This window comes from Hippocampus bargibanti, linkage group LG11, assembly GCF_051943395.1.
Source record: "Hippocampus bargibanti isolate YZ-2025 linkage group LG11, ASM5194339v1, whole genome shotgun sequence".
Classification (NCBI taxonomy): domain Eukaryota; kingdom Metazoa; phylum Chordata; class Actinopteri; order Syngnathiformes; family Syngnathidae; genus Hippocampus; species Hippocampus bargibanti.
The window spans coordinates 14,887,543-14,911,686 of NC_142744.1; the positions used below are offsets into that span (position 1 = coordinate 14,887,543).

Here is a 24,144-nt window from a genome sequence, read left to right on the forward strand (position 1 = left end):
ACAGCTATAAAAAATTGATGTGATGTTATGATTAGCATCTTGGTACTAATCGGTAAAAAAAAGTTTTTTTTTAATGTACAGTATCTGCCACATGCAAAACCCAGCATAAAATGGATCGCTTTTTATTTTAATATACAAATGCTTTCAGAAACTGTTTAATAAAACAGAAAAACAGATCAGATATATCAAGAGAGTCTGATGGGAGCCAGACACAGTGATCACAGCGTGCCCTTCAAGCGCCTATTGGACATTGGTGGAGTAAATGATCTAGCGAGGCATTGCAGTCATAAACAGCGAGTAGAGAAGAAACAGATGGGCCTCTCGGTCAGATCTGTCCTCCTTCCCAATATGCCATTTTGGCACGGGCTGTCTTTTAAAGGACAACTGACACAATTTTTCGGTTTCCTAACTGACATCAGAAAAACGTTTTATATCATCTAAAATACCCAAAACACGCAAGTTTTGGGATATTTTTAGTCAAATGCAAAACACCAATAAAAATTACTGAAAGTGTCCCAACAACGCCACAAATGAGCTCGAAACTGGGAAGATTCAGAAAGTCCCGCCCCCTTGTTTGTGACGTCACTATGGGTCACACACTGCCTTGCTCCAGAATCAAAACAATGGCTTCAGAGAGTTGCGATTCGGAGAAGACGCTTTCTTGTTACTCATCTAGTTATGAATATGATTCAAATAGTTCTGAAGAGGAAAGCATAAATGTTTGCAATCGATTAAAGAAGGCCTTCCGTATCAATTTGAGCTGTCTGCAAGCAATGAAACCGGTGAAGATCTGGACTCTGATGTAGCGCCCAGAAAATGCACAAGATGGCGCACAAGCTCCGTTGGAAATGGGCTGATTTGTCCGCTGGGAATTTGTGTAAACTTACACCTTCTTTATGCGTGTTACCGCAATTGGCTGCATGAGTCACCATCGCATTATTTATGTAGTTTTCCTTCTAATTTCGCAATCAACATGGTGTTTTCAGAGGAAAAAAAGTACCTAAAATGCATTGTATGTCACTCTCTCGGGCAGGGGCGTTCCGAATGTGGCATCACTTCGGGTAATCGTCATCAACTGGAAAACAAGACTTCATGAATATTCAGCGCAAGTCTTAAAATGTAAAATATAGCTATTTGCGGTGGAATCTTTTCAAAATGTGCTCAGCAGAAGTCATTTTAAGTGATTTTATAAATTATGGCCACAACTTGTCCGGAGTTGTCAGCTGTCCTTTAACACCCTTTGTCCTCTTCCCACCTCACTCGTGGGTGCGCGCGCCCCCACACACACACACACTTAAAGGCTGTTTACGGTAAGGACAGTCCTTTTGGGTCACAAACTATACACAGACACTGACTCGTGCAGCCTGAAATTCTAAAATTGCCCTCCAAAGGAAATTGTAACACGACAAACCTTTTGAGTTATAATGAATTCTTTCCCATGGATGGGGTGTGTGATCAACATAAACCGGACCACTGGAATCTTGTTGCATTGAAGACTAACAGGAAGAATCAATACTTACGTCTCCTTGAACACTGCGGCTTTTCTTCATCATGACTTTGTGAACACAACAGTTTCTTCTTTCTTCTCGTGTTTTGGAAATAGACACCTGCGCATAGGGATTATAAAGAAAAATTGCAGTTGGGTTATTCATCGTGAGATGTAGTTCTTTTTCCAATTACCGTGGTACCTCTACTTATGATATTAATTGCGTCGAGAAAACATTTCTTCACAATTCTATTGAGGAATTGAAAATATGACATAGACCACCATTCCGGATTTTTTTCTGTTCGTTTTTCTTGTTTGGGTCCCGATAAAGCGCTGGCCATGGCCTCTGGCAATGTTTTTTCTCTTCCGCAAGGGGGCAGCATTTCCTTTTTTTCCATTTTCACGCTTTGCTCCAGCTTCAGTTGTTGTTAAAGCACGATAGAAACCGATATGTATGTATTGCATTGTATTTTGGGCAGCCACCCTCATTTCAAATTCCTATAACTCAAGACACATATAATTGAGGAATTAACTTTTTTTCTGATGAAAGAAGAGAGTCCAAGATTCCTAAAACTCAATACTCTGTGGGTCCTGGAATTTAAGTGACAATGACAAAAACCCTGGCACTGGAGTGGACACATGTCTGGCAGCGAATGAGTTAAATGGAAAAATGTGTAAGGAGAGACATGTTTTCCATGTAAATGCCCCAACCTGTTCGGAGCCCCAGTCCCAAATTCAGACAATGTTTTCTAAAGCATAAAAATATGTAACAAATACATGTTACGAGCAGCCCTGTAGTCAAGTGATTAGCACGCCGACTTCACAGTGCGGAGGTCGTGAGTTCAAATGCCGCTCCAACTTCTCTGTGTGGAGTTTGCATGTTCTACTCGGGCCCGCGTGGGTTTTCTCCCGGGCCTCCGGTTTCCTCTCACATTCCAAAAAACATGCATGGCAGGCTGATTGAACACTCTGAATTGCCCCTAGGTGCGAGATTGAGAGTGGTTGTTTGTCACTGTGTGCCCTGTGATTGGCTAGCAACCAATTCAGGGTGTCCCTCGCCTAGTGCCCAAAGATGGGCTCCAGCACCCCCGCGACCCTGGTGAGGATAAAGTGCTCCAGAAGATGAATGAATTAAAGGAATCATGTTACAATTAGATTATTGCACGATGAATGAGAGTTGTGATTATGTAAAAAAAAGGGGAGCAACTATGTCAGCAAATAATATTGATTATTATTATTGTTGGGGTAATTCGCCATACAAACATCTCTAAACATCGCTCTGTAATCTTTGTTTACATTTTGGACTTCCTGATACGTCATATCCTGCCTTCCCTTACATGATGTCGCATTTACATTACGTCACATCCTATCACGTCACACATTGTGCGCCGTATGAATGCTCTCCCTTTCTAGTTCGGCGCTCTCTCTCTCTTCTCTCTGCCTTCCTCCTTCGCTGACCTCCCACGATGTCTCCGCTCTCTTCAAGATTAAACCAACCAACTTTCTGTTCAACACCTGGCTTCCTGATGATTTAACCATCCTCTGCCATCAACGCCCGTAGAAGCAATGAACCAAGGACGAACGATCAAAATAAACCCATCAATTATTGTGTTGAAAATCTGCGTCAACACATTCTTGTTTAGTAGCAACAACAGTGAAATAATAAAGACCAGACAACAAAAAGAAACCACCCACCATCAGCAAAGTTGCTAAGCCATAAAAATTAAAACAAGAATACAAACAAGACCATTACGCCAACGCTGAATTCAATTAACGCAATAATGCTTCCTTCCAACCGAACTTTGTTACTTGTGCAAATTTATTGTGTGTTCATAATTAAATCGGGGTATTCAAAGATCTTGTGTATATATTGGAAATCGGCCCTCCTTTTATCCAAACAATCAGTGCCTTATGTGGTCTTGTGGAAGATAAAGGACCTACCCCATTAACTCAAGGTGGATCGTCTTATTAGACTACACTCTGTAATTTGCATGTGTTGCCAAATGCAATTGTGCTCAGTGTGCAAAACGACGACGTTGAACAATGGAAACAGTCGTTTGAAGAGTGCTGTGATAATTTCAATCAATGCATGTGAACCCTGCAATACATACTGTAATTTCCAGACTATAAACCACGACTTTTGTCACGAGCTTTCCTGTGGGTAATACAACGCTGCGGCTAAATTATGCATTTTTTGTAATGGTGTGGCTCGAGCACTAAAGGGAAGAGTGAGACAGAGCGAATATACAGTATGTGCTGAGGAAGACGCAAGTTAAATGTAACTTTCCGTGTGAATCGTGCATTTAAAATGGCCCTTCAAGTTGAATGGGAGGCTCGGATGACCAGCGACGAGAAATCGTTTACCAAAACTGGCCATGTGCGAAGAGCAACTTTTGCACAAGTCTGCCAGTGAATCCTGATAGCGTGGAGCTGTGTGAAAAAAATTAATCATCACCGACAGTTTCGAAAAGCATCTACACTGTAGATTCTACAGCGTGACGGAAAGTACAGCACAAGCTCGGGAGTTACTTTACCTCAGGATGAAAGCGACACAGTGACAACGAAAGAGAGAATGAGAGCGTGTGTGACATGGAATATGTGACGCTATTCCAATCCGACATGCAAGAGGAAGAGTTCCATGGTTACATCCATCCATTTCCCATCCCTCTTATTCCTCATTAGTGTTGCGGGGGGTGCTGGAGCCTATCCCAGCTGTCTCCGGGCACCAGGCGGGGAACACCCTAAATTGGTTGCCAGCCAATCGCAGGGCACACAAAGACCAATCACTGTCACACTCACACCTAAGGACAATTTAGAATGTTCAATCTGCCTGCTATACATGTTTTTGGACTGTGAGAGGAAACCGGAGGACCCGGAGAAAAGCCACGCGGGCCCGTGGAGAACATGCAAACTCCACACACGGAGGCTGGAGCGGGACGCGAACCGGCGACCTCTGCACTGCAAAGCCGGCGTGCTAAACACTCGACTACCGGGCCACCCTTCCATGGTTTCTGTTTACACTTTAGAGTCGGAAGATGACGACGGCTCTCAGCGACTTGCTGTTTTTGTAACCAGCCTTTTAGTGATTCTTCCGTGTCTCATTACCTTAGTATGTTTTTGTACCCAGATTGTTACCGAGTGCTAACGTGTTGCTGCTGTGGTACTGCCGTGCCTCACTTTTATCAGCATGTTTTTTTTAAACCAGCCCTATTCGGGCTGTGTTACTACCATGATGCATGTTGTGTTGCTGCCGCGTTACAGGCACTGGTTAGGAAGAAAAGTTTATTAAACTTTTGCTGTGTACAGTCTTTCTTTATAAATATGCAGCTTATAGACAGGTGCGGTTTATGTATGTCCAAAATGTTTTTTTTGTTTAAAATGTCCTGGATGAGGCTTATAATCAGGTGTGGTCTGCAGTCCGGAAATTACGGTAATCTCCACAAAGGCATTCTGTACTGGCCAGAAATGCATGGCAATGAAAAGTTACTTGAGGTGCTTTGTACAAAATATTCCCTTCGGAGTTGGATCGGAATACAAGTAACCCGAACCCTTCTCAATATCACGAACCATGAGAGTCCAACTGATAAATTACAATTATCGAGAAAAGACCATATTCTGTTTCAAATGGGATACGGGGGACATTGCTGTACCGCAAATGAACAACACAAAGATGAGACCACAAGAATGACATTCAGCGTGGTCAATTGGTAGAAATGGAAAGGAACGAAGACAAGGGGAGTGTATTTACATCACTCTTGTAAATAGCCCAATCTAAATTCTGGTACAATTGATTCTAATTGTATTAATTAATTAATTGTATTTCAATTGATATTAGCATATTTGACAATAAAGCTGACTTTGACTTTTTTTCTAAAGAAGAGAGTGCAGCTCAAGGCAAAGCATGGTTTTGTTTAATCAGCAATCAAATTGTAACGGAAGAGAAGACAATAACAGCCTGTTCCTCAGAACAGCCCGTTGCCGTCTTTGAATTGACAAGACAAGATCATTTACTTTTCAGTAATTGAACATTCATCACACGGCTTATTGATTGATTTTGTAAAATTATGATTTCAATAACTACAACCAATATTCGTGTGCCAATTGTATTTTTTTCAGATTGAATGCGTCGCCGGCTAAAAAAGCGATTTTAATAATTGACTTAATGTTGATTAAAAACATGTAACTATGTGCTGGGGATATTATTGAATTTTTTAATTAGTATTCTGTTAAATATGATTCCCTAGTGTTATTTGACGCAGATGTGTGTATTTACTTATTTATTACACACTTCTAAAGCCATCAGAGAATAATGCATGAATCGCAATAACAAACTTCAGGCAAGAGCAGGAGGTGGAGGATAATGAAAATGAAAAAAGATGAGTCCAATTAGGAATGCTAAGCCTTGGTAATCATCTCTGCTCGACGGAGTACCATTTTCCACTCCTCTCGACTAACAATTACAATTCTCAAAAAACATTGCCTGCAATCAGTCACAGAACTGTAGGCCACACTCTGCATAAACTCTGCAAAGCATGAATAAATAAATAATAAAGAAAGAAAGAAAAGTCAAAAAGATGACTACAGATACAAATGGATATACGTATAATGTAGCAAAAGCACCTTTGATGGCCGGAACTAACAAACCCAGAAATATGGAACTGCTCATTTATAATGATGATTCTATACGATATGTTGAGGGTTAGAGCACACTTGTAAATTACCTTGTATGGCAGCAAACAGAATGATTGCATTTAAAGCCACTTGCGCGATTCTTGGTTTACAAAAGCACTCTCGATACCCCCCCTAATTGCTAAATGGCAACTAAGACACAGCCAGTATTCATTATATTTGAATTGAGATGTGCACTGTGGTCGCCTGACTTCAGCGCAGACAGAGGCGGGTTCAGTTCAGTGAATGTGAGCGTGAATGGTTTTCTGTCTCTCTTTCTGCCCTGTGATTGACTCGGCCAGTATTGATGGGAGTCTCTCCATTAACCAAAGTATGCCTCTGACAACAATCAGCTGTTCTCATCACCAACTTTTCTCTTCTCCGGACCTAAATATTTCCTTCCACTTGGTGTCACTTCACTATTACGCTTGTCAGGAGCCTGATACATGGTAGTCCATTTGAGATTTTAAATAAACCAATCAACCCAGGGCATCGAGACTCATGCACTAATATTAAGATTCGATGTTAACATGTGGGCCACATGTTTAACACACCTGACATGACATAATTATTTGTTTAATTCAACTTGATTCATTGAGCACTTTCAAACAACCAAAGCTTACGTACTGTACATAGTCACAATCTGATATTAACTCATTCACGGCCATTCCTTAATTTATTTGGTAATTGAAAAAGCGCGATTTCCGAATTAACATTTCTCTCCAGATACCTCAAAATGACACGGAATAAATTCTTTAACCGATTGCAAACATGTATGCTTTCCTCTTCAGAACTATTTGAATCATATTCATAACTGGATGAGTAACAAGCACCTTCTCCGAATCTGAAGCCATTGTTTTGATTCTCAAGCAGGGCAAGACGTCTTGGCGTGACACCACGAACAAGGGGGCGGGACCTTCTGAAACTGGCCACTTCCAGTTTCAATTTGAAGTCGTTTTTAGACACTTAAAGTCATTTTTATTGGTGTTTAGAATTTGACTAAAAATATCAGCCTGTGTGTTTTCGGTATTTTAGATGCTATAAAACGTTTTTCTGATGTCAGTTAAGAAACAAAAAAGTGGTGCCAGTCGTCCTTTAAGTACACATTTTGTGTATAACACAAAGGAACCAAAAAGAAAATGCATTCCAAATGGCCATTTGTCAGGCATTAATGTTCAAGTTATTTAGTGCAAAACAACCAAAAACGGTACAGGTTATCAATAAAATTAAATAAGGCCAGGTATAGGTACAGTGCTTTCCCATTCCATATTTGAGAGTTTTGAAAGCCGCTTAGAAATTAAATGTATTATGATTATTATATTAAAAAACTGAACATAAATCAATGTGATGTCTCATTAAACCAGACACTGATAAGCAGCCATTGCTGCTTGCTCCTACCACTAATTACCACAATAAAAAGAGCTGTCATTATCATTCTTATTAGTTATTATTAGTATTATTAGTTATTAATATCTACTTCAACTAAATTCAATTACACGAGACTTGTCTGGACTCATTTCTGAAATGATTGTTTATGTACAGTACTGGAGTAGAAGTGCATACCTCCCTAAATCCCAATGCAAAATCCTTTCCCACAAAGATGACCATGTTCCCGAAAGAGCTGTGCCATAAACTTGCCTCTGCATTATGAGGCAATGGCATGTATTGCGTCTACATCTTCACAAGGAAATTGGCAACTATACGATATATGTTGTAAGTTGGGTTTTCAACATGAACTCAAAAAAGCACGTTACGTCAAAGCGGAACGAAGTAACATGAAGCCAAACTTTACAGGATTATCTGCACTGCATGTTTGAATGTTGCAGAAGTGGACATCGAACAGTAACAGTACCGAAATGTTTCGACATTCTGATAATTATTTTCGAGTGCGTGTACCTCAAGACAGAACGGGTTATCCAGCGGTGTCGTTCGATGAAAGTCCTCAGGTCAGCCCTCGGTCCTGTCAGCTTTCTCATTTAGCTGAAGTCTCCTTTTATATTCGGGCATTCGCGCTGGTTACCACTCGCCAACTCAACAAGCCCATTGGTTGGCTGAGGCACGGACTACGCAATCCCTCCGCGAGCCAACGCCTGTGCGCTGCGCCGGCCCGCACCGCCCCACTCCCACCGCGATCCATCCGACACACAACCGGGTCAAAATGAATCCGGCAGGTCAAGCGTCTGGTTGAACAGACACCGTAAAACGACTTTTAGCGGACGGTTAACCTGTTTGACTACTGTTCATTAATGAATCAATCGGATTCCTCACTTCCGCATCTAATGCTACTCCAGGACAGCATTCTTTTATCCTTGTCGTATTGACGTTATTTCTCACTAATGTCGTGTTTGGTATCCCTGTAGCACAGCAGATCCCACACAAGTCATCAAAATGCATAACTTCTACAATGAAATGTGTAATTGTCAGTGCAATCAATTAATCTAGAAGAGTTTACTTGATTACTTGATTATGAAAAAATACCTAGTGTCATTGTCGTTGCTGTTAAATCGTTCTTAACAGGTTACATCACAAGAAAATGCATTCAGGAATCAAGTAAGGAAAAGCATTCAGGAATCAAGTCGTGATTCTCGGAACATTTTAGTATCCTCTCAGGGACATTGGGGAAGAATCCCGTTGACCATAAAAACTAGCATTTATTCAGTATGTTTTTTTCCTTCAAAGTGTATTTATGGAACAACGTATCCCCAAAGTGCATTCTGCAATTAAACAGTAGCATCCAACTCAATATACATGTGACTTTGAAAGCAGCACCAGTCAGCACTGCCCAAGAGTAGACTCACTGAACAAAACAGCAAGACGAAGCTTCTGCTTTTTTTCTTCCAATACAATTTTAATGAGTGTTAGAAAACAACATTCAGTCAAGAGCTTATAAAAACACTTTTAAGAGTCTAATCACTCATTAGTGTTGGAAGACCCAATTGACACCCGTCAGCCATGATAAAACATACTGTACATGCGCCAAAAAGAGGCATGGTTTCAGGAAATGAGCCGCCATTTCATCAAGTTGCCTATAAGAATTTAATGAAAATGTAGCAGAGAAAACATGTGGTATTACTTCATAATTTTTATTTCAATGCTAATCAAAACTCAACGTTGGTTTTCTTATTGGAAGCCCTCAACTCATTATGAAGACTGACCACCACTCAAAATGTACAGGGTGACCAGAAATGACTGCACTCCATATCTGATTCAATAACAATTCAGTCCTGAAAACAACGGCTTTTTCGTCCATGTGGTTAAGAATGTATCACCTTTCCAAAATGGGCTCCAAATGTCGGTCATGACCCCGGACACACAAACGAGTGCCCCCCCCCCCCCCCCCCACACACACACACACACCCCCACACACACCTTCCTCTGTTGGAAAAGCTCTGATCTTGGCTAGCATATGTCTTTTGGACATCTTCATCTTTAATGCTCCTTCCTTTGGTCGTGAAATTACTGGCCCATCTGTAAATCAGAGTTTTTTGAAGTGTCAATTGAACATCCAAATTTCACCTATGCAGATTTCAATGACCTGATCTGATTGATCAAAGATCTCCATGCAAAACTTCCTCTGCTCAGTTGTCCATAGCATTTTTAGAAAAAGCTATTGATGGTTCCTGTTGCTATGCCGTTTTGAATAATCTGAAAAATTAGATAAATACCACGATCAAGCTCAATTTTATCAGATGTAGTGTTGGTTGCAATCGTTTTTGGGTCACCCTGTAAAACGCCTAAATTGTATGGCTGTCATCTGCAGAAATAGGGATAATATTTGACGGTAGTAGACTATGTTCACACAGTGAATGAATAAAAATGTGCCGCCTCATAATGTTTAACTGGCAGGTCGGCACACAGATTGGTGGTAAATATTAATAGGCATTATCTTACATATGATCTTTGGTGAGAATGTATACAATTGCACAAGACCAAAATTGGGTCATTTAAAAATGACAAGGAAATTCCAAAATACGTAAACATCACGACTGGACATCCAACCTGTGTTTGTCAGATGTTGCAAGGATGACTTTTCTTGCCATCAAATTTTTTAAACAAGCAGTTCTGCTACTTTAACTGATTGTTGCGGTCCATTGAACACACAGAGTATATTAAAAAATGTAAGTAATCACAGGTTTAGATATCAAATTATGTGGTTAAACCTATTTGGGGTGAGCGTTCAGCTCTGATGTCCCACATATAAGGCACAATAATAGCTGTGTGTGAAGCCATAATTAAGAACATGACAAGGAGGTCGCCATATTTCAAATTTGGTTGCCTCACTCAAATCAAAATTGAGTACAGTAGTCCCTTGTTTATTGCGAGGGTTATGTACCAAAACGATACTGTGTTAAGTGAAATCTGTAAAGTTATCCAAGTATTTACAACTATTACCTACACAATGCAATAGAGTATTGAATAAAACCAGGCCATAGCACGGTAAAAATAAAAAACTAAAGTTTTCTGACAACAACTGACATGTTTGAAAAATAGTGTACAGAATGTTTTGTCGGCATTTTTTTGGCAATTTATTCACTGTACAGTACAGCGGGTCCACATTGTAGTTGGTTTGCCTCGGAGGGCCGTTATGAATTTTGAGTAACCATACACGTTTAATCATCTCCACATATTGTACATACACAGCCCACAACAAATAGATGGCAAAGTAGTTTTAAAAACAGAATTATTGTTATTGTGTAGTACATATGATTGTTTGAAATTTTGATTCAGTCTAGCAGTCTTCATTGAACATGACATGCTTGATTGACTTTCGCGGGCCACAACAAATGATGTAGTCTGCCAGATCCAGCCCCCGGTCCTTGACTTTGATAGCTGTGCTGTACAGCGATGAGGCGCGCAGACTATTGACATTAGTTTTAAAATCCAGTTTAAAAAAAAAGCTGTGAAAATGAACCATGTTCTAGCGAGGCATTACTGTATCCCTTAGTCTGCTGCTAAGCCACCCACCCGACCATCAGTCCATCTATCTATTCATCTTATGTCTGCTCACAACAACAAAAACACTTTACCACTGTTCCCAACTGAATTCGTCGCCTCTTCCAAACACCATAAAAAAGCCAAAGATTGTGAAGAAGATTATTGTATTTCCTGTCAGCGCAAGACCACAGGCACCCCACTCGATCTGCAAATGAGAAACAACACGGTTAATGGGGCAATATCTTAGGACCGCATCGGTAATAAACGACTTAATTTGGAGTTCCATTTTGGCTTCTGACAACAATAATCAAAATAAAACTTAACATGCTGAAATGGTGTGGTTTGTGTATGAAAGTTCCTACATTGTGAAAACACCTGCGGTGCTGCGTGTGCTTTAAGATGTTTATTAACACTCCAGCTGGGGGTTGATTGTACAACTAAATAAATAAATTAAATATAGACACAATAGACACAAAGTAGATATTTAAATGCTCTAGTGCTATAATGATTAATCTAACGCTTCATCAGATGAAAATCTCCATGCATTTCTATCCCTTCATTGAAAAAACATGACAACTTCAAGATGACAGTGCAAAAAGAAATTCAAATTAAGATTCAGTTACTAATTTGGTTTGTGAACTGTCGGAAAAAATTAAGCACACATATTGCTCATTACAATCGCATTGCATATTCAAATGATTAATTTTGATTCAACACAAAAATAATTACACAACATTCAGATGAGGAAGCGGGATCATTTTTTAAGTAATAAGAATCTGAAAGTATATAAATTGTAAATAAAAAATATCTCAATGATTCAGAAAATCTCTCACTCTGACATTATTTGCTCCAGAAATCCAGAGTGGTGAGACAGTGAAATCATATTGACACAATAGTCAACAAACTATAAAAATAATGTCATGTTGCGAGTGAACTCACTGTGCTACTATGAGCGAGGACAATGTGGAAGCCATAAGCTGATACGACGATTCCAGTTGTTAAGAAATAGGCAAATTCTCTGCATGCACTGCTGGAGGAGTCTGTCTCATCACTGACACGCTTGGCTATGACAAGTGGAAGTGGACTTAGGAGGTAGAAAATCAGCACAAATAATGGCCAGTAAACTCTGGGAGGGGATGACAAAACAAAACCAGACAATTTGATGTTATAGTGACTATTTGTGAATTAAGATAGCTTGGTATCCAGATTCTGACTGACACTTTAGTCACGGGATAAGAACTTTTTTTTGTTTTTGTTTTTTGTGCGGGTGAGCAGCGGCAGCCATTCGCGCCAGCGTTCACTTTACCTGGAAGTAATACAGCAGCAAAGTTATTAAAGGAAGAGGAAAGGAAAGAAAGAAGTAGAAAAACAAAATACAGGAGCTGCTGGAAAGGCAGCCTCTCTCGCGGCGCCATCATTAAGTTAATAAATAAATAAATAAATAAGTAATATGACAACACAAAGACACAGAGAGTCATTCATTGTTCAGGACTTGATGTACCCTCTGCTTAGAAATTATTTTTTTATTATTATTATTATTATTTGTGACATGAAGCAGTTCTAGACAAAGAGGAGAGGATCAATGCATCCTTTTCAGCAGTGGGTCAGGTCATGGTGGAATCTGCACGTCTACTACAAGCGAAATGTGGAAACCAAACAAGAAGTTGTTTGTGTAATTGTTTGTGTTTTGTGTAGGAGTGTTTTTAAACATTTATCACATCAGTTTCGTGAACTCAGCTCTGAGCATCTGTGTTATCTGTAGCTTGAAATGGATAAGAACGTGGTGGAATTTGCTGCTTTAATTGATATTCCACAAATATAATATTCATCATAATATCATGTTTAAACTAATAGAGCTGCATAGTAGAATATATGATTGGAAATTTAATTTTCAGTATCACCGTACGCCTTTATGTATTTTTGGCTGGTAAAAGCAACCTTTGTGAGTACTGTACCTATATTAAGGTACCCTCACTCGCCCATCCTTATATACAAAATAAAAATGCAGCAACAGTGCCATATACACTGTATATCATGATGAGTACAGATCAATACTTGAGAGAATAAGCTAAAACGTGCAACACTTGAATAAAATACACATTCTCAACAGACATGTTATCATTAACTGCATTAATGTTTGCAATATGTTACAGGTGTGGTTTGCTTGCATGACTTGACTTGCAAATTAAGTGTTCATACCACTGATAACCAATCTGTACACCACAAAGTAAAGTGACTATATCCCCAAACAATAACAAGTACAATTGTAACGTCGTTATTCCCGAAGAAATCTGTCCTGATAACTGAGTCTGGTAAATGAGATTTGTACGAGACAATGTTGTTCTATCAAACAACGTACCCATATTGTTGCACTGCACATCCAAGAAACAGAAACGTAAGGCCGACAGCGCTACCAAAAGACAACCCGACCAGCTCTAGTGGAGAAAAAAGTATGCATTAGAACATGATTCAAAGCAGCATCGGATACGTATTAAAACATAACACGTGCTGCACATCGGGATTTGGTGACAGTCCGAACTTTCAGATACCACCGCGACGCTAAATTCGTCAAAGAGCTAATCTACTTGAGAAAAGTCAAAAGCAACACATTACCGGCGATATCTACCGACCAGCTTGCACACTAAAGAACAATACCTTTAATACCAGTCATCGTGAAGAACGAATTTCGAGTTTTTGTTTCTTTTTAGTTTAGTTTACGTTACGAACTTCCTGTTTCCACTTCCTTGTCCTTGGTCACGTGACATAACAAGTCGACCGACAACGTTGATGCTTACGAGCTTCCGCGATGACCACAAATACTCGACTTTGTCCTAACTTGCTTTGTTGATAAACTGATTGCAAATGTGGTCACAAGATCGTCACGGAGCCCTTTGTGAACAAAGTGAAGCGAGACTTTATTAAATTAACGGCAACTTCTCATGTCACCAAGGTTCTTTGTAATTCGTTTTAACGTGTTCAAACCAGAGGTCAAGTCGTACATCGACTGGAGCAGTGGTCCTCAACATATTTCAGTATTCCCTGTCAAATATTTTTTTCCACTCCTCTGTCCCCTTAACCAACGCAAAGCATTTTGGGATGAAGCAAAATAGAATAAAGAAGAATGGTGTGCATTCAGTGGATGATGGACCACTCCTGTACGACTGAGAGCTTACACAGACGTATTCAGTGGATGATTTATTTAACTTGGAATTCCATTTGCAGTGCAAATAAAATAGTACAACTTAAAAAATAGAAGGAGACAATTACATTCACGCGGAAGTTAAGAAAAATACAAATAACAAATTTAAAGCAGAAGTTAACACAAAAAGAATTGACATGGTCGCACTTGTCTAAATACTGCATTCTCAATAATAGTGCTTTTGTGGAACATGAATTAAGTAGCCACATCTTTTATCAGCCTAAAGGGCAGCCATTTTACCATCTACAGTGAACTAAAAATGACACGTGACATTTGCAGCCCATGACACAGTGATGTTTTCAATTGACCAAGTAGTTGTGCAAAGCAAAATGTCCACTGGATGGATGAAAATAGATTTCGATGCTTAATTAATCTTCTAATCACGGTTATGTGTTACAGTATGGTAATGCCCCTCAGCGTGGTAAAGGATGCGCAACGGTCACTGGTCAGATTTTTATTAAACAAACGGAGCAGTTAGCACACACAGACACATGCTCTCCTCTCTCAGTCTGCGAAACTTCGATTGTTGTAAGCTCCCCCCATCTCTAAATGACGTCACGCTCTTTCGCCCAGCCCCTCAAATGTGCAAATAACAAGCCCCGGACGTTACAGTATGTACTGTATTATGAAATTCTCTCATATGGGATAATGTGTTTGATCGGCAGCTGCGATCAAACATCTGCAAATTGATGGCGTCCTATGGCCGAAACAATGCAGGTACCTACTGTAAGTCTTTTATCGAAGAACATACGTGTGGTTAAAAGAAGAAAAATAAACGACAACTGATTCTGGAGCTGCCAAAATGGAAGCTAGACCAAAAGTGTAAATGCAATTAAATTGGGGTTAAGATCAAGTTCATCTTTATTGTCAAATATGCTTGATGTACATTTCTGTTTTTCTCCTCTCAATCCTCAGTGCAAGTAAAATTAACGGTCCGACAACATACCCGATTCAGATCTTTCAGAACATTTCCATCATTTGTTTCCAAAATTATATACATAGGACGCATGTTATTTTAATAATTTTAGTAAACTATTTATGTTTTCTACTTTGTTTTTAAATGTGTTACATTATTCTTGTTTTACAATTCTTAAATTCTATTGCTTTTAATTGTTATTTTGTCACTATCTGAAACACATTGAGTTACCTGATAATTGTGCTAAATAAATGGATTTACCTCATCTTGTCTTACAATAATAATAATAATAATAATAATAATAATAATAATAATAATAATAATAATAATAATAATACATTTTATTTTCAAGCGCCTTTCAAAGCGCCTTCTTCGTCTCAAAATAAGGTTTATTGTGCAAATGCTGCCTGCTATGAAATAATGTGTTGTGTATGCATGAACAAGTGTGCTTTTTATCCCTCGGTACCCACTAATTTCATTCCAATTTACGGATGTCATTCCCTGATGACTTTCAATTTTCCAGTATGAAGCTTCAGAGATGATTATGTGATATTCCACAAATACAAATAACAGATTGATAGGTACTAACAGTAAAAAAGACACAGCAAAAAAAAAGAATTGGCTGTAAAATATTCACGAAACAAGTCCCAACCACCTCATAGGGAATATATATATATATATATACAGTAAAGTCTCGTTATATCGATATTCAAGGGAGTCCGAAAAAATATCGATATAACCGGGACTATCGATATATCCGACCGTGTTTGCATGTAATTTTCTCCGTGCGTGCATAGAAATAGTATCGATATAACCGGGACTATCGATATATCCGATATCGATATAACGAGACTTTACTATATATATATATATATATATATATATATATATATATATATATATATATATATATATATATATATATATATATATATATAATATAGAGGAAAAGGCAGTGGTCAACCAAAAAATAAAGAGCTGATTATATGAAATCATTAACTATTGCCTCAAATTCAAATATGTGTTTTGCTGCCACTTCAGAAAAAAAAGTAATATAAAGTTCATATTTAAAATAAAAGCAACTGGGGGAGAGGGGGGGTTGTTTTATGTGATGACTGATGGACCAGTTCGACCAGTCCTGTGATGAAGCTGGGAAATCTTGATAGCAATTGTAGCCAATGGTGACAGCACTACCTGTCCCAAAAAATAATTATGGTTAGCACATAATGAAATGATAAAAACTCAATGTTTATTAAGTTTGTTAAGACACACTGAAAAGTTGCAATACAGTAATACGAAATGTACTCATACCTGATTTATTTTTTTAATATTTGGAGAATTTGTTCAAACAACTCAACTTTAGCACTTTTAAAAACAACCACAGCTGCCTACAAACGTTGTACTGAGTAAAAAAAAAAATCAGACCTGTAAAAAGCAAAAGACCCTAAAAGACTAATTTAAAACATACAAACACTGCTAACATATATTTTCATCAAAGTTTAAGAAATAATGTACGATAAATAGCTGATATTTCATTCAAGTATTTTTTTCCTTAACATTTTTATGTGGCTACCTAAAGATACAGCAGGAAAAAAAAACTTTTTTTAAACACATCTAGAATATTTAAAATAAATACCATAAATAACACAAACACATAATGTTCATGTTTGAATACTATTATTATTTTTTCTTTCCAAAGCAATTGTACTTATTTTTTGAAAGGATTTTGTATGAGTTTGTTTCTAAATAATTGTATATTTTTTATTTACCTGTGTTTCTTGAAAGACATGTTCCTTCTCGTAGCTTTCCAGGTAGATTCTAACTGTGGCCCCGCCGCTACATGTACCACTGAGTCTGTAGATGATTCGAGAGCCATCAGAGAAGATGATCCTCAGACCCTACAAAGGAAATTCCAATTTCCAGACACACATTCCCGAGCATGTCACACTATGCAGCAGAATATATTTGTTTTGTACAGTACCTGGTGTCTTGTGAGACTGCTGTCAACTGGGTCTGTGTATTCAAAATTGTCTGCTTTTTCCACTTGGTAGAATTTGTCTTCCACTGCAAATCGCCGCTTCACGAAGGATTTGTCTGCAATCATGATCTCGAGATCCTCCATCATTTCACAGGCTGCATCAATATCTATGTTCTCATAATCATACCTGGAGATAAAAAATATATATACAGCTGCCGCTGCTCACCCGCAGAAAAACCTATCCTGTGAGTGTAAAGTGTGCTTGAGAGTTTTGAAAGGCGGGTATAAATGAAATTTATTATTATCATTATTATTGACTGTCAGATCCTACTAAAAAATAATCATCCACTAGAGAGCAGTAATGTCCTGAGGAAAAAGTGTGTTTTCTACTGTTGTTCGACCAGTCTTTAATCTAAAGACTGCAGTTGCCGGCCGATGACAGGCCAAATACCAAAAAAAAAAAAAAAAATATTCATACCAATGTTCACAGTTGTGGTCATTGAACCTAAACACGCATGATTTTGTAACGTGGGAGCCGAGCCAACCTCAGAAATCAAATGTGAAGCGGATGTGCTAAATACCTGTTGACCGTTGCGCCTACATGTACGACAAGTAATACATGTACATGACCATGCGCCTACATGTACGTATTCGCAAATTAATTTGATATCTGTCACTTTTGATTCCTTGACTCACTGACGGTCTAAATGTGTCAGATCTTTGAACACGGCTGCTTATGGGCAAAACATCAGACCTGGTGAAGTAGTTTCTTCCATATTTTAGCCAATGGTATTTAAGTATGTCTTCCACACTTAGTCTTCGTGTGGCAAGGATGGACAGCCACGCCAGCGCAGCCCAAAGGCCATCCTTTTCACGAATATGGTCTCCACCTGAAACAGGATATGCAACAAAGCAATCCTACGCTGAAAAGTATGAAAGAATAAAGCTTTTGACTGAAGTCGTACTTGTTCCAAAGCTTTCTTCTCCACACAAAGAGAGTCGACCTGCATCCATGAGGTTTCCAAAGAACTTCCACCCAGTGGGAGTTTCATATAGCTCTATTTTTGTTGCCCTGGCTACTCTGCAAGAAATACAGAAATAGACACGATTTGAAGCACATCCAGATAGAATTGAAATGGAAGTAAACCACAATACTTGATGAGTATACTGTATTTGAAGGTCACTTTATCTTAATTTAGTCAAAGCGAGCCAAGCTTTTACGCATTGCTGGTCATACACGAAATGGCAATTCTACAATCCACTTATTTTGCATAAAATAGTTAAACTCTGGATGTCATTTAAAATGTATTGTTCCTGCTTTAAATGGGAAACCACCTCACAAAAACTCTTGAAAAAATGCACATATTTTTGGATGGTATACAAAAAAATTCAAAACACAGACTGTTGTTCTTTCCAATACAAACCATGCCAAATATTTACCTATATACAGTAAAGTCTCGTTATATCGACAGCACTGCTTATTACGATACTATTTCTATGAACGCAAGGAGAAAATTTACATGCCGCAGGATCGGATATATCGATAGTCCGGTTAGATCGATATTTTTTCCGACTCCCGAGAATATCGATATAACGAGACTTTACTGCAGTTGTATTAAGTTCATCCTGTCTACTTGATATCTAATTTAAAACAGATTCTTTTCTTACAGAAAGTGTATTGTAGGTGTTCAACTACCTGACATGTCACTCTGACGAAGGCGGAAGTATACACCGAAACATGTCAGGTATTTGAACACCTACAATACACTGTCTGTAAGAAAAGAATCTGTTTTAAATCAAACATTTACCTGTCTAATGCTGCACTTGTGGGCATGCTGCGGGCAAAGCCTCTCACTCCTCTGTGTTGAAAGTATGGGATACAAAAGATGTTGTCAGCGATGACGGCCACCGAGTCAGATGGGCTAACAAAGAGGCCATGCTTCCCAAGGATCATGTTTCGATCCTGGAGACCCAAGAAGCAAACAGAAAGAAGAAATCAGGAACCTCAACTTCATATTAATTTTAGTCAGATATGCCAAATCCTGATTACTTTGAGAGGTAAAAGACAGTAAATAGACTTCTCTCATTGAGCTTTTAACGTCTGGGGCACACACCCCATCACCATCAAAAGCTGCACCAAAGTCAGGCTCTCCATCCCTCATGCTATCAACCAGGTCTGCGGCATTGATGAGGTTCGGATCGGGGCGTAGACCTCCAAAGTCCTCCATTGGGGCACAGTTGACGGCGGAATTGGCAGGACAGCCCAACTCTTCACACAGAATTCTCTTCACATATGGACCTACAACTACAAAGTGGAAACAGACAAATATGGACAAGAGGCGTACCTGTTGGATGAAGTTGGACTGTGGACATTAGCTTGGGGGGCATATACATTTATAGTCAGCTGTGTGCAGAGCAGATGTGGACTTTATATGTTTGTCTGTCTGTGATAGAATGACACCTAAACTCTGCTCAGCGGTTCACATGTGATTTTTTTAAAGCAAAGCAACAACAAAAAAGTCTCACCTCCATGCATGGCATCCAGTCTTATCGTGATGTGGTTCTCGCCAGATAGGAGCTCCTTCAAGGCAGCAAAATCAAAGATGTTCCTCATCAAGTTAGCATAGGACTCCACGGCATCCACAATTTCAACTTGAAATGATCGCCCCCCCCCCCCCCCCCAAAAAAAAAAAAAAAAAGAATCACATAAAGGAGAAGCTTTAAGTTATTCTGGTTGAGAGCCGTGTAAAGTTTTTTCATGCATTTTGCTTTCAGTTAATTTACCTGTAAAGGGTTTGAACTTGTTCTCCAAGTCAAATGTCTGCCTGCCCAGAGTTTTTAGATCCAGTCTGAGCCCAGGGCAGATGGCAAACTCTTCAATAGTTCTGCTGATCTGATAGATCTTGTTTGTGATGGTGTCATCAGCCGGTCCTTGATGAACCGGAAAGAAAAACAACAAAAAACAAGAATTCAATCGCATGAGTTAAAACGTTTACCTGACTCAAAAATCTCCAGGCAATACTGAGTTATTCGTTTTGTTGGATCTTTTTACTCATGATTGATGCCCCTACTAACCTCCATTTTCAGTGTTAAACTTGATGCCCAAATCTCCGCAAGGTCCAGCAGAATTGTGACTGGCAGTGAGGATGATACCACCAATGGCTTTGAATTTCCTGATCACACAGGAGCAAGCTGGCGTGGACATTAATCCATGGTGACCAACAATGAGATGGCCAACCTGACGATATGTCACAGGTAAATATTTATGCGTGAGTGTGGGTGTTTCACTCAGAGTGGTGAAAGCAGGCATACCACTTCATTGGATTTGATGCACTTCTTCTTCCAAGGAGTCTAATTTCACTATAAGGGTAAGTCAAGTAAAAATTGTTCTCTTCGATGATGTGTAATGTGTGAGACCACACAGAATTCTCATTAGTATTGCATTAGTGGACTATGAATTAAGCAGAAAAATCCACCCATTTTTATCTATCTGTAGGGCGGCCATTTTGCCTTGTACTATCACTTGCTGTCGACTAAAAATGACATCACAGTTAATCAGGGCTGAGATAACGAGCATCAAGGCTCACTTCTGTTCTGGGTCTGGTCATGTGATGTTGGCATGTTAACCCAAACATGGAACTCTGATTAATATTGCGTTGGTGAAACATGAATTAAGCAGAAAAAAGCACCTGTTTTAACCATCTCAGGGGGAAGCCATTTTGAATTGAATTGACACATTCTGGTGACTGAAAATGACATCACAGTGCCGAAAGACTCAGGTTGCAGACATCAGATGAGACTCCAGATGACACGTCACCCTTACAAGGTCATGCAATGTAGAACATAGATGGTTGGCTGGATTTTCCATTGATATCAAAGATAATAAATGGTATTAGATCTTTATATTTTGTTTGTATATTTTGTATTTTGTACAATATAGAGTAAATTCGTAATCTTTGGCAAAATATTTTGAAGTTATGATTTTGTATATTTAGGTAATCAATCATATCAAGGTATGCTTTGAAGTCAAGTGAGTTTTAAATAAGCTGAACATAATCAAAAAATAACTGATCATCAAACCAATCATAGGTGGACCAATGTATCAAATCTATTTGCACAACTGGTTGATTTACGTTTTGCAGGCAATTAGAACTGGCCGACATAATTCTTTTTAAAACCTTTGAAAAAAAAAGACATAACATCTGACTGCATATGCTGAGAAAGTTACGTCATTTATGATGTCAAGACAGACTGTCCCTATAGTGAACAAATTTGTGTTTGCCGTCATATTCATGCTCCTTCTGATGCCGTAGATTCTTCTGCAAATTATGTCATTACGACCGATCACCAATTTTGCATACAATGCAAAACATCTGCTTATCCCACGCAGCTGATCTCATCTGCTTAAAATGTAATTACAACAAAAGCAATTAAGAAATTATAACTGGTGGCCTCTGGGGCAGATGACACATCAAGTAAATCCGACACACACACAACGTAATATTATTATGGATGCTTGCACTGAGGACGGACAACGTAAGCAAATGAGCACACATGGTGTCACTGACCCCATTGGCAGCTGCCATCTGCACAATGACCTCAATAGCAGTTTGGTTAAAGAAGCGTCCATCTCCCCCCACCACCACTGTGGAACCCTGACGGTCACGTAGGTCAATGGAAGAGAATATACTCTGGATGAAGTTGTGCAGATAGTTCCTCCTGGACTGGAAGACATGGACCTTTCTTCGCAGACCGTTGGTACCAGGTCTCTGGTCAGCATAAGGGGATGTAGGGACAGTCAGCACCCGCAAAGGACTGTTGTTCATCTTTGTTTTGAAATTTTCACCCAACGCAACATCAGGCAAAGCGAAAAAAAAAGCTGTTGTTTTGAGAGAACGTCTTAAAGAGATGTAACTGCTGGCTGAAATCTTGACTACTCCTCCTCTTTCTCCAAGAGTGTACACAGGCTGACAGTAGTCCAAACTGGACCCAAAATAGCTTTTCAAACTAAACTGTGTGTGTGTTAATGTGTCTGTGTGCGTGTGTGTGTGCGTGCATGTGTGTGCGTGCGTGCGTGCGTGCGTGCATGTGTGTGTGTGTGTGTGTGTGTGTGTGTGTGTGTGTGTGTGTGCGCGCGGACACAGGGCGAGTAACTGAAGACGCTTCTTCACACGTGTGCAGAGAAATCAATGTCAAGCCATAAGGTTGTGTTTGGGTGTGTCAGTGTGGAAGCAGGCTGGTGGCAAACTGTTTGGTTCAAGGGGCTCAAGGGCCGCAAGGCTCAGGGTGGGGTCTGGCTCCAGCAATAAAGCAAGTTAGCAAATTTTACAGAAGCTTCAGTTATTAACTCATTCACTGCCCTTCATGAATTGATTCGGGAAGTGATAATATTGGCCGTATTGCCAAATCTGTTTGGGTTTTGTTTTTTCATGCTTGGGTGCTGATAAAGCGCTGGCCATGGCCCCTGGCAATGTTATTTTTAGCTTGCACAAGGGGGCAGCATTTCCCCTTTTTTCATGTTAGCGCTTTTCAGCTGTTGTTAAAGCGCCATATAAACCAATATGTATGTACTGTTTCATGTCACAAAGAGGGTACAGCAAGTGCTGAAGAATGAATGACTCTCTGTGTCTTTGTGTTGTCATATTAGTATTTGTTATGTAGTTTTTTACGTTTTTTTTACTTCAAGATGCCGTCGTAACAGTTACTGCCTTTCCAGCAGCTCCTGTATTTTGTTTTTCTACTTCTTTCTTTCCTTTCCTCTTCCTTTCATAACTTTGCTGCTGTGTTACTTCCAAGTAGAGTGAACGCTGGCGCGAATGGCTGCTGCTGCTCACCCGCACACAAAAAAAGTTCTTATCCCGTGACTGTAAAGTGTATTTGAGAGTTTTTAAAGGCGCTTAGAAATTAAATGTATTATTATTATTATTATCTCATCTCATCTCATTTTCCGTACCGCTTATTCCTCATTAGGGTCGCGGGAGTTGCTGGAGCCTATCTCAGCTGTCTTCGGGCACGAGGCGGGGAACACCCTGAATTGGTTGCCAGCCAATCGCAGGGCACACAAAGACATACAACAGTCACTCTCACACTCACACCGAGGGACAATTTGGAGTGGTCAATCTGCCTGCCATGCATGTTTTTGGAGTGTGGGAGGAAACCCGAGGACCCGGGGAAAACTCACGCGGGTCCGGGGAGAACATGCAAGCTCCACACAGGGAGGCTGGACCGGGACGCGAGCCGGCGACCTCTGCACTATGAAGCCGGTGTGCTAACCACTCGACTACCGGGCCGCCCAATTATTATTATTATTATTATTATTATTATTATTATTATTATTATTATTATTATTATTATTATTATGCATGGCATCTTACGTTGAAAGAGTAGGATTAGCAATGAAAGGGGCAATTACAATCTGGCTGGACAGAAATTGAAAGGGCATGTATGCAGTTGACACTGTCTTAATCAAACACATAATCGACTCTAATAATAGATGGCGCACAGTGGTCATGTAGAAAGCACCGATACATGAGAGCTAAAAGACTTCTTTTGGGACAATCAAGTTTGCAAATACTTCTGTTGTTATTATTATTATTATTATTATTATTATTATTATTATTATTATTATTATTATTATTATTATTATTATTATTATTATTAGGGGCGGCCCGGTAGTCGAGTGGTTAGCACACCGGCTTCACAGTGCAGAGGTCGCCGGTTCGCGTCCCGGTCCGGCCTCCCTGTGTGGAGTTTGCATGTTCTCCCCGGACCCGCGTGGGGTTTCTCCGGGTCCTCCGGTTTCCTCCCACACTCCAAAAACATGCATGGCAGGCAGATTGACCGCTCCAAATTGTCCCTCGGTGTGAGTGTGAGAGTGACTGTTGTATGTCTTTGTGTGCCCTGCGATTGGCTGGCAACCAATTCAGGCTGTCCCCCGCCTCGTGCCCGAAGACAGCTGAGAT

At 39.6% G+C, this 24,144-nt stretch overlaps 3 protein-coding genes across 4 annotated transcripts in view; all 3 read right to left on the reverse strand.

The window, feature by feature from the left end:
• LOC148891742 (3',5'-cyclic-AMP phosphodiesterase 4B-like) overlaps positions 1 to 8,099 on the reverse strand; it is a 41,122-nt gene extending 33,023 nt beyond the window's left edge. The window contains exons 1-2 of the mRNA XM_089007853.1: positions 8,051 to 8,099; positions 1,521 to 1,607 (exon numbers count right to left, since the gene is read on the reverse strand). Coding sequence (XP_088863979.1) covers positions 1,521 to 1,553 — 33 coding nt within the window. The 5' untranslated portion in view covers positions 1,554 to 1,607; positions 8,051 to 8,099. The remainder of the gene's footprint in view (positions 1 to 1,520; positions 1,608 to 8,050) is intronic.
• Positions 8,100 to 8,975: 876 nt separating this feature from the next.
• On the reverse strand, positions 8,976 to 13,876 carry LOC148891743 (leptin receptor gene-related protein-like). 2 transcript variants are annotated; one of them, XM_089008843.1, is made up of 5 exons: positions 13,745 to 13,876; positions 13,449 to 13,524; positions 12,029 to 12,215; positions 11,182 to 11,294; positions 8,976 to 9,622 (listed from the first exon to the last, which is right to left on the reverse strand). In XM_089008843.1, coding segments are annotated over exons 1-5 (393 nt in total). In that variant the 5' UTR covers positions 13,761 to 13,876; the 3' UTR covers positions 8,976 to 9,621. The 2 variants fall into 2 exon arrangements, with proteins under 2 accessions (XP_088864969.1, XP_088864968.1); XM_089008842.1 differs by having other exon boundaries at positions 8,976 to 11,294.
• Positions 13,877 to 16,137: 2,261 nt separating this feature from the next.
• LOC148891744 (phosphoglucomutase-1-like) lies at positions 16,138 to 23,168 on the reverse strand. The gene is made up of 11 exons (XM_089008694.1): positions 21,751 to 23,168; positions 20,258 to 20,420; positions 19,967 to 20,113; positions 19,709 to 19,834; positions 19,297 to 19,487; positions 18,991 to 19,145; positions 18,148 to 18,263; positions 17,937 to 18,072; positions 17,186 to 17,369; positions 16,974 to 17,102; positions 16,138 to 16,398 (listed from the first exon to the last, which is right to left on the reverse strand). The coding sequence occupies exons 1-11, from the start codon at positions 22,006 to 22,008 to the stop codon at positions 16,309 to 16,311; spliced, it is 1,695 nt and encodes a 564-aa protein (XP_088864820.1). The 5' UTR covers positions 22,009 to 23,168; the 3' UTR covers positions 16,138 to 16,308.
• Between the last annotated feature and the right edge of the window lie 976 nt (positions 23,169 to 24,144).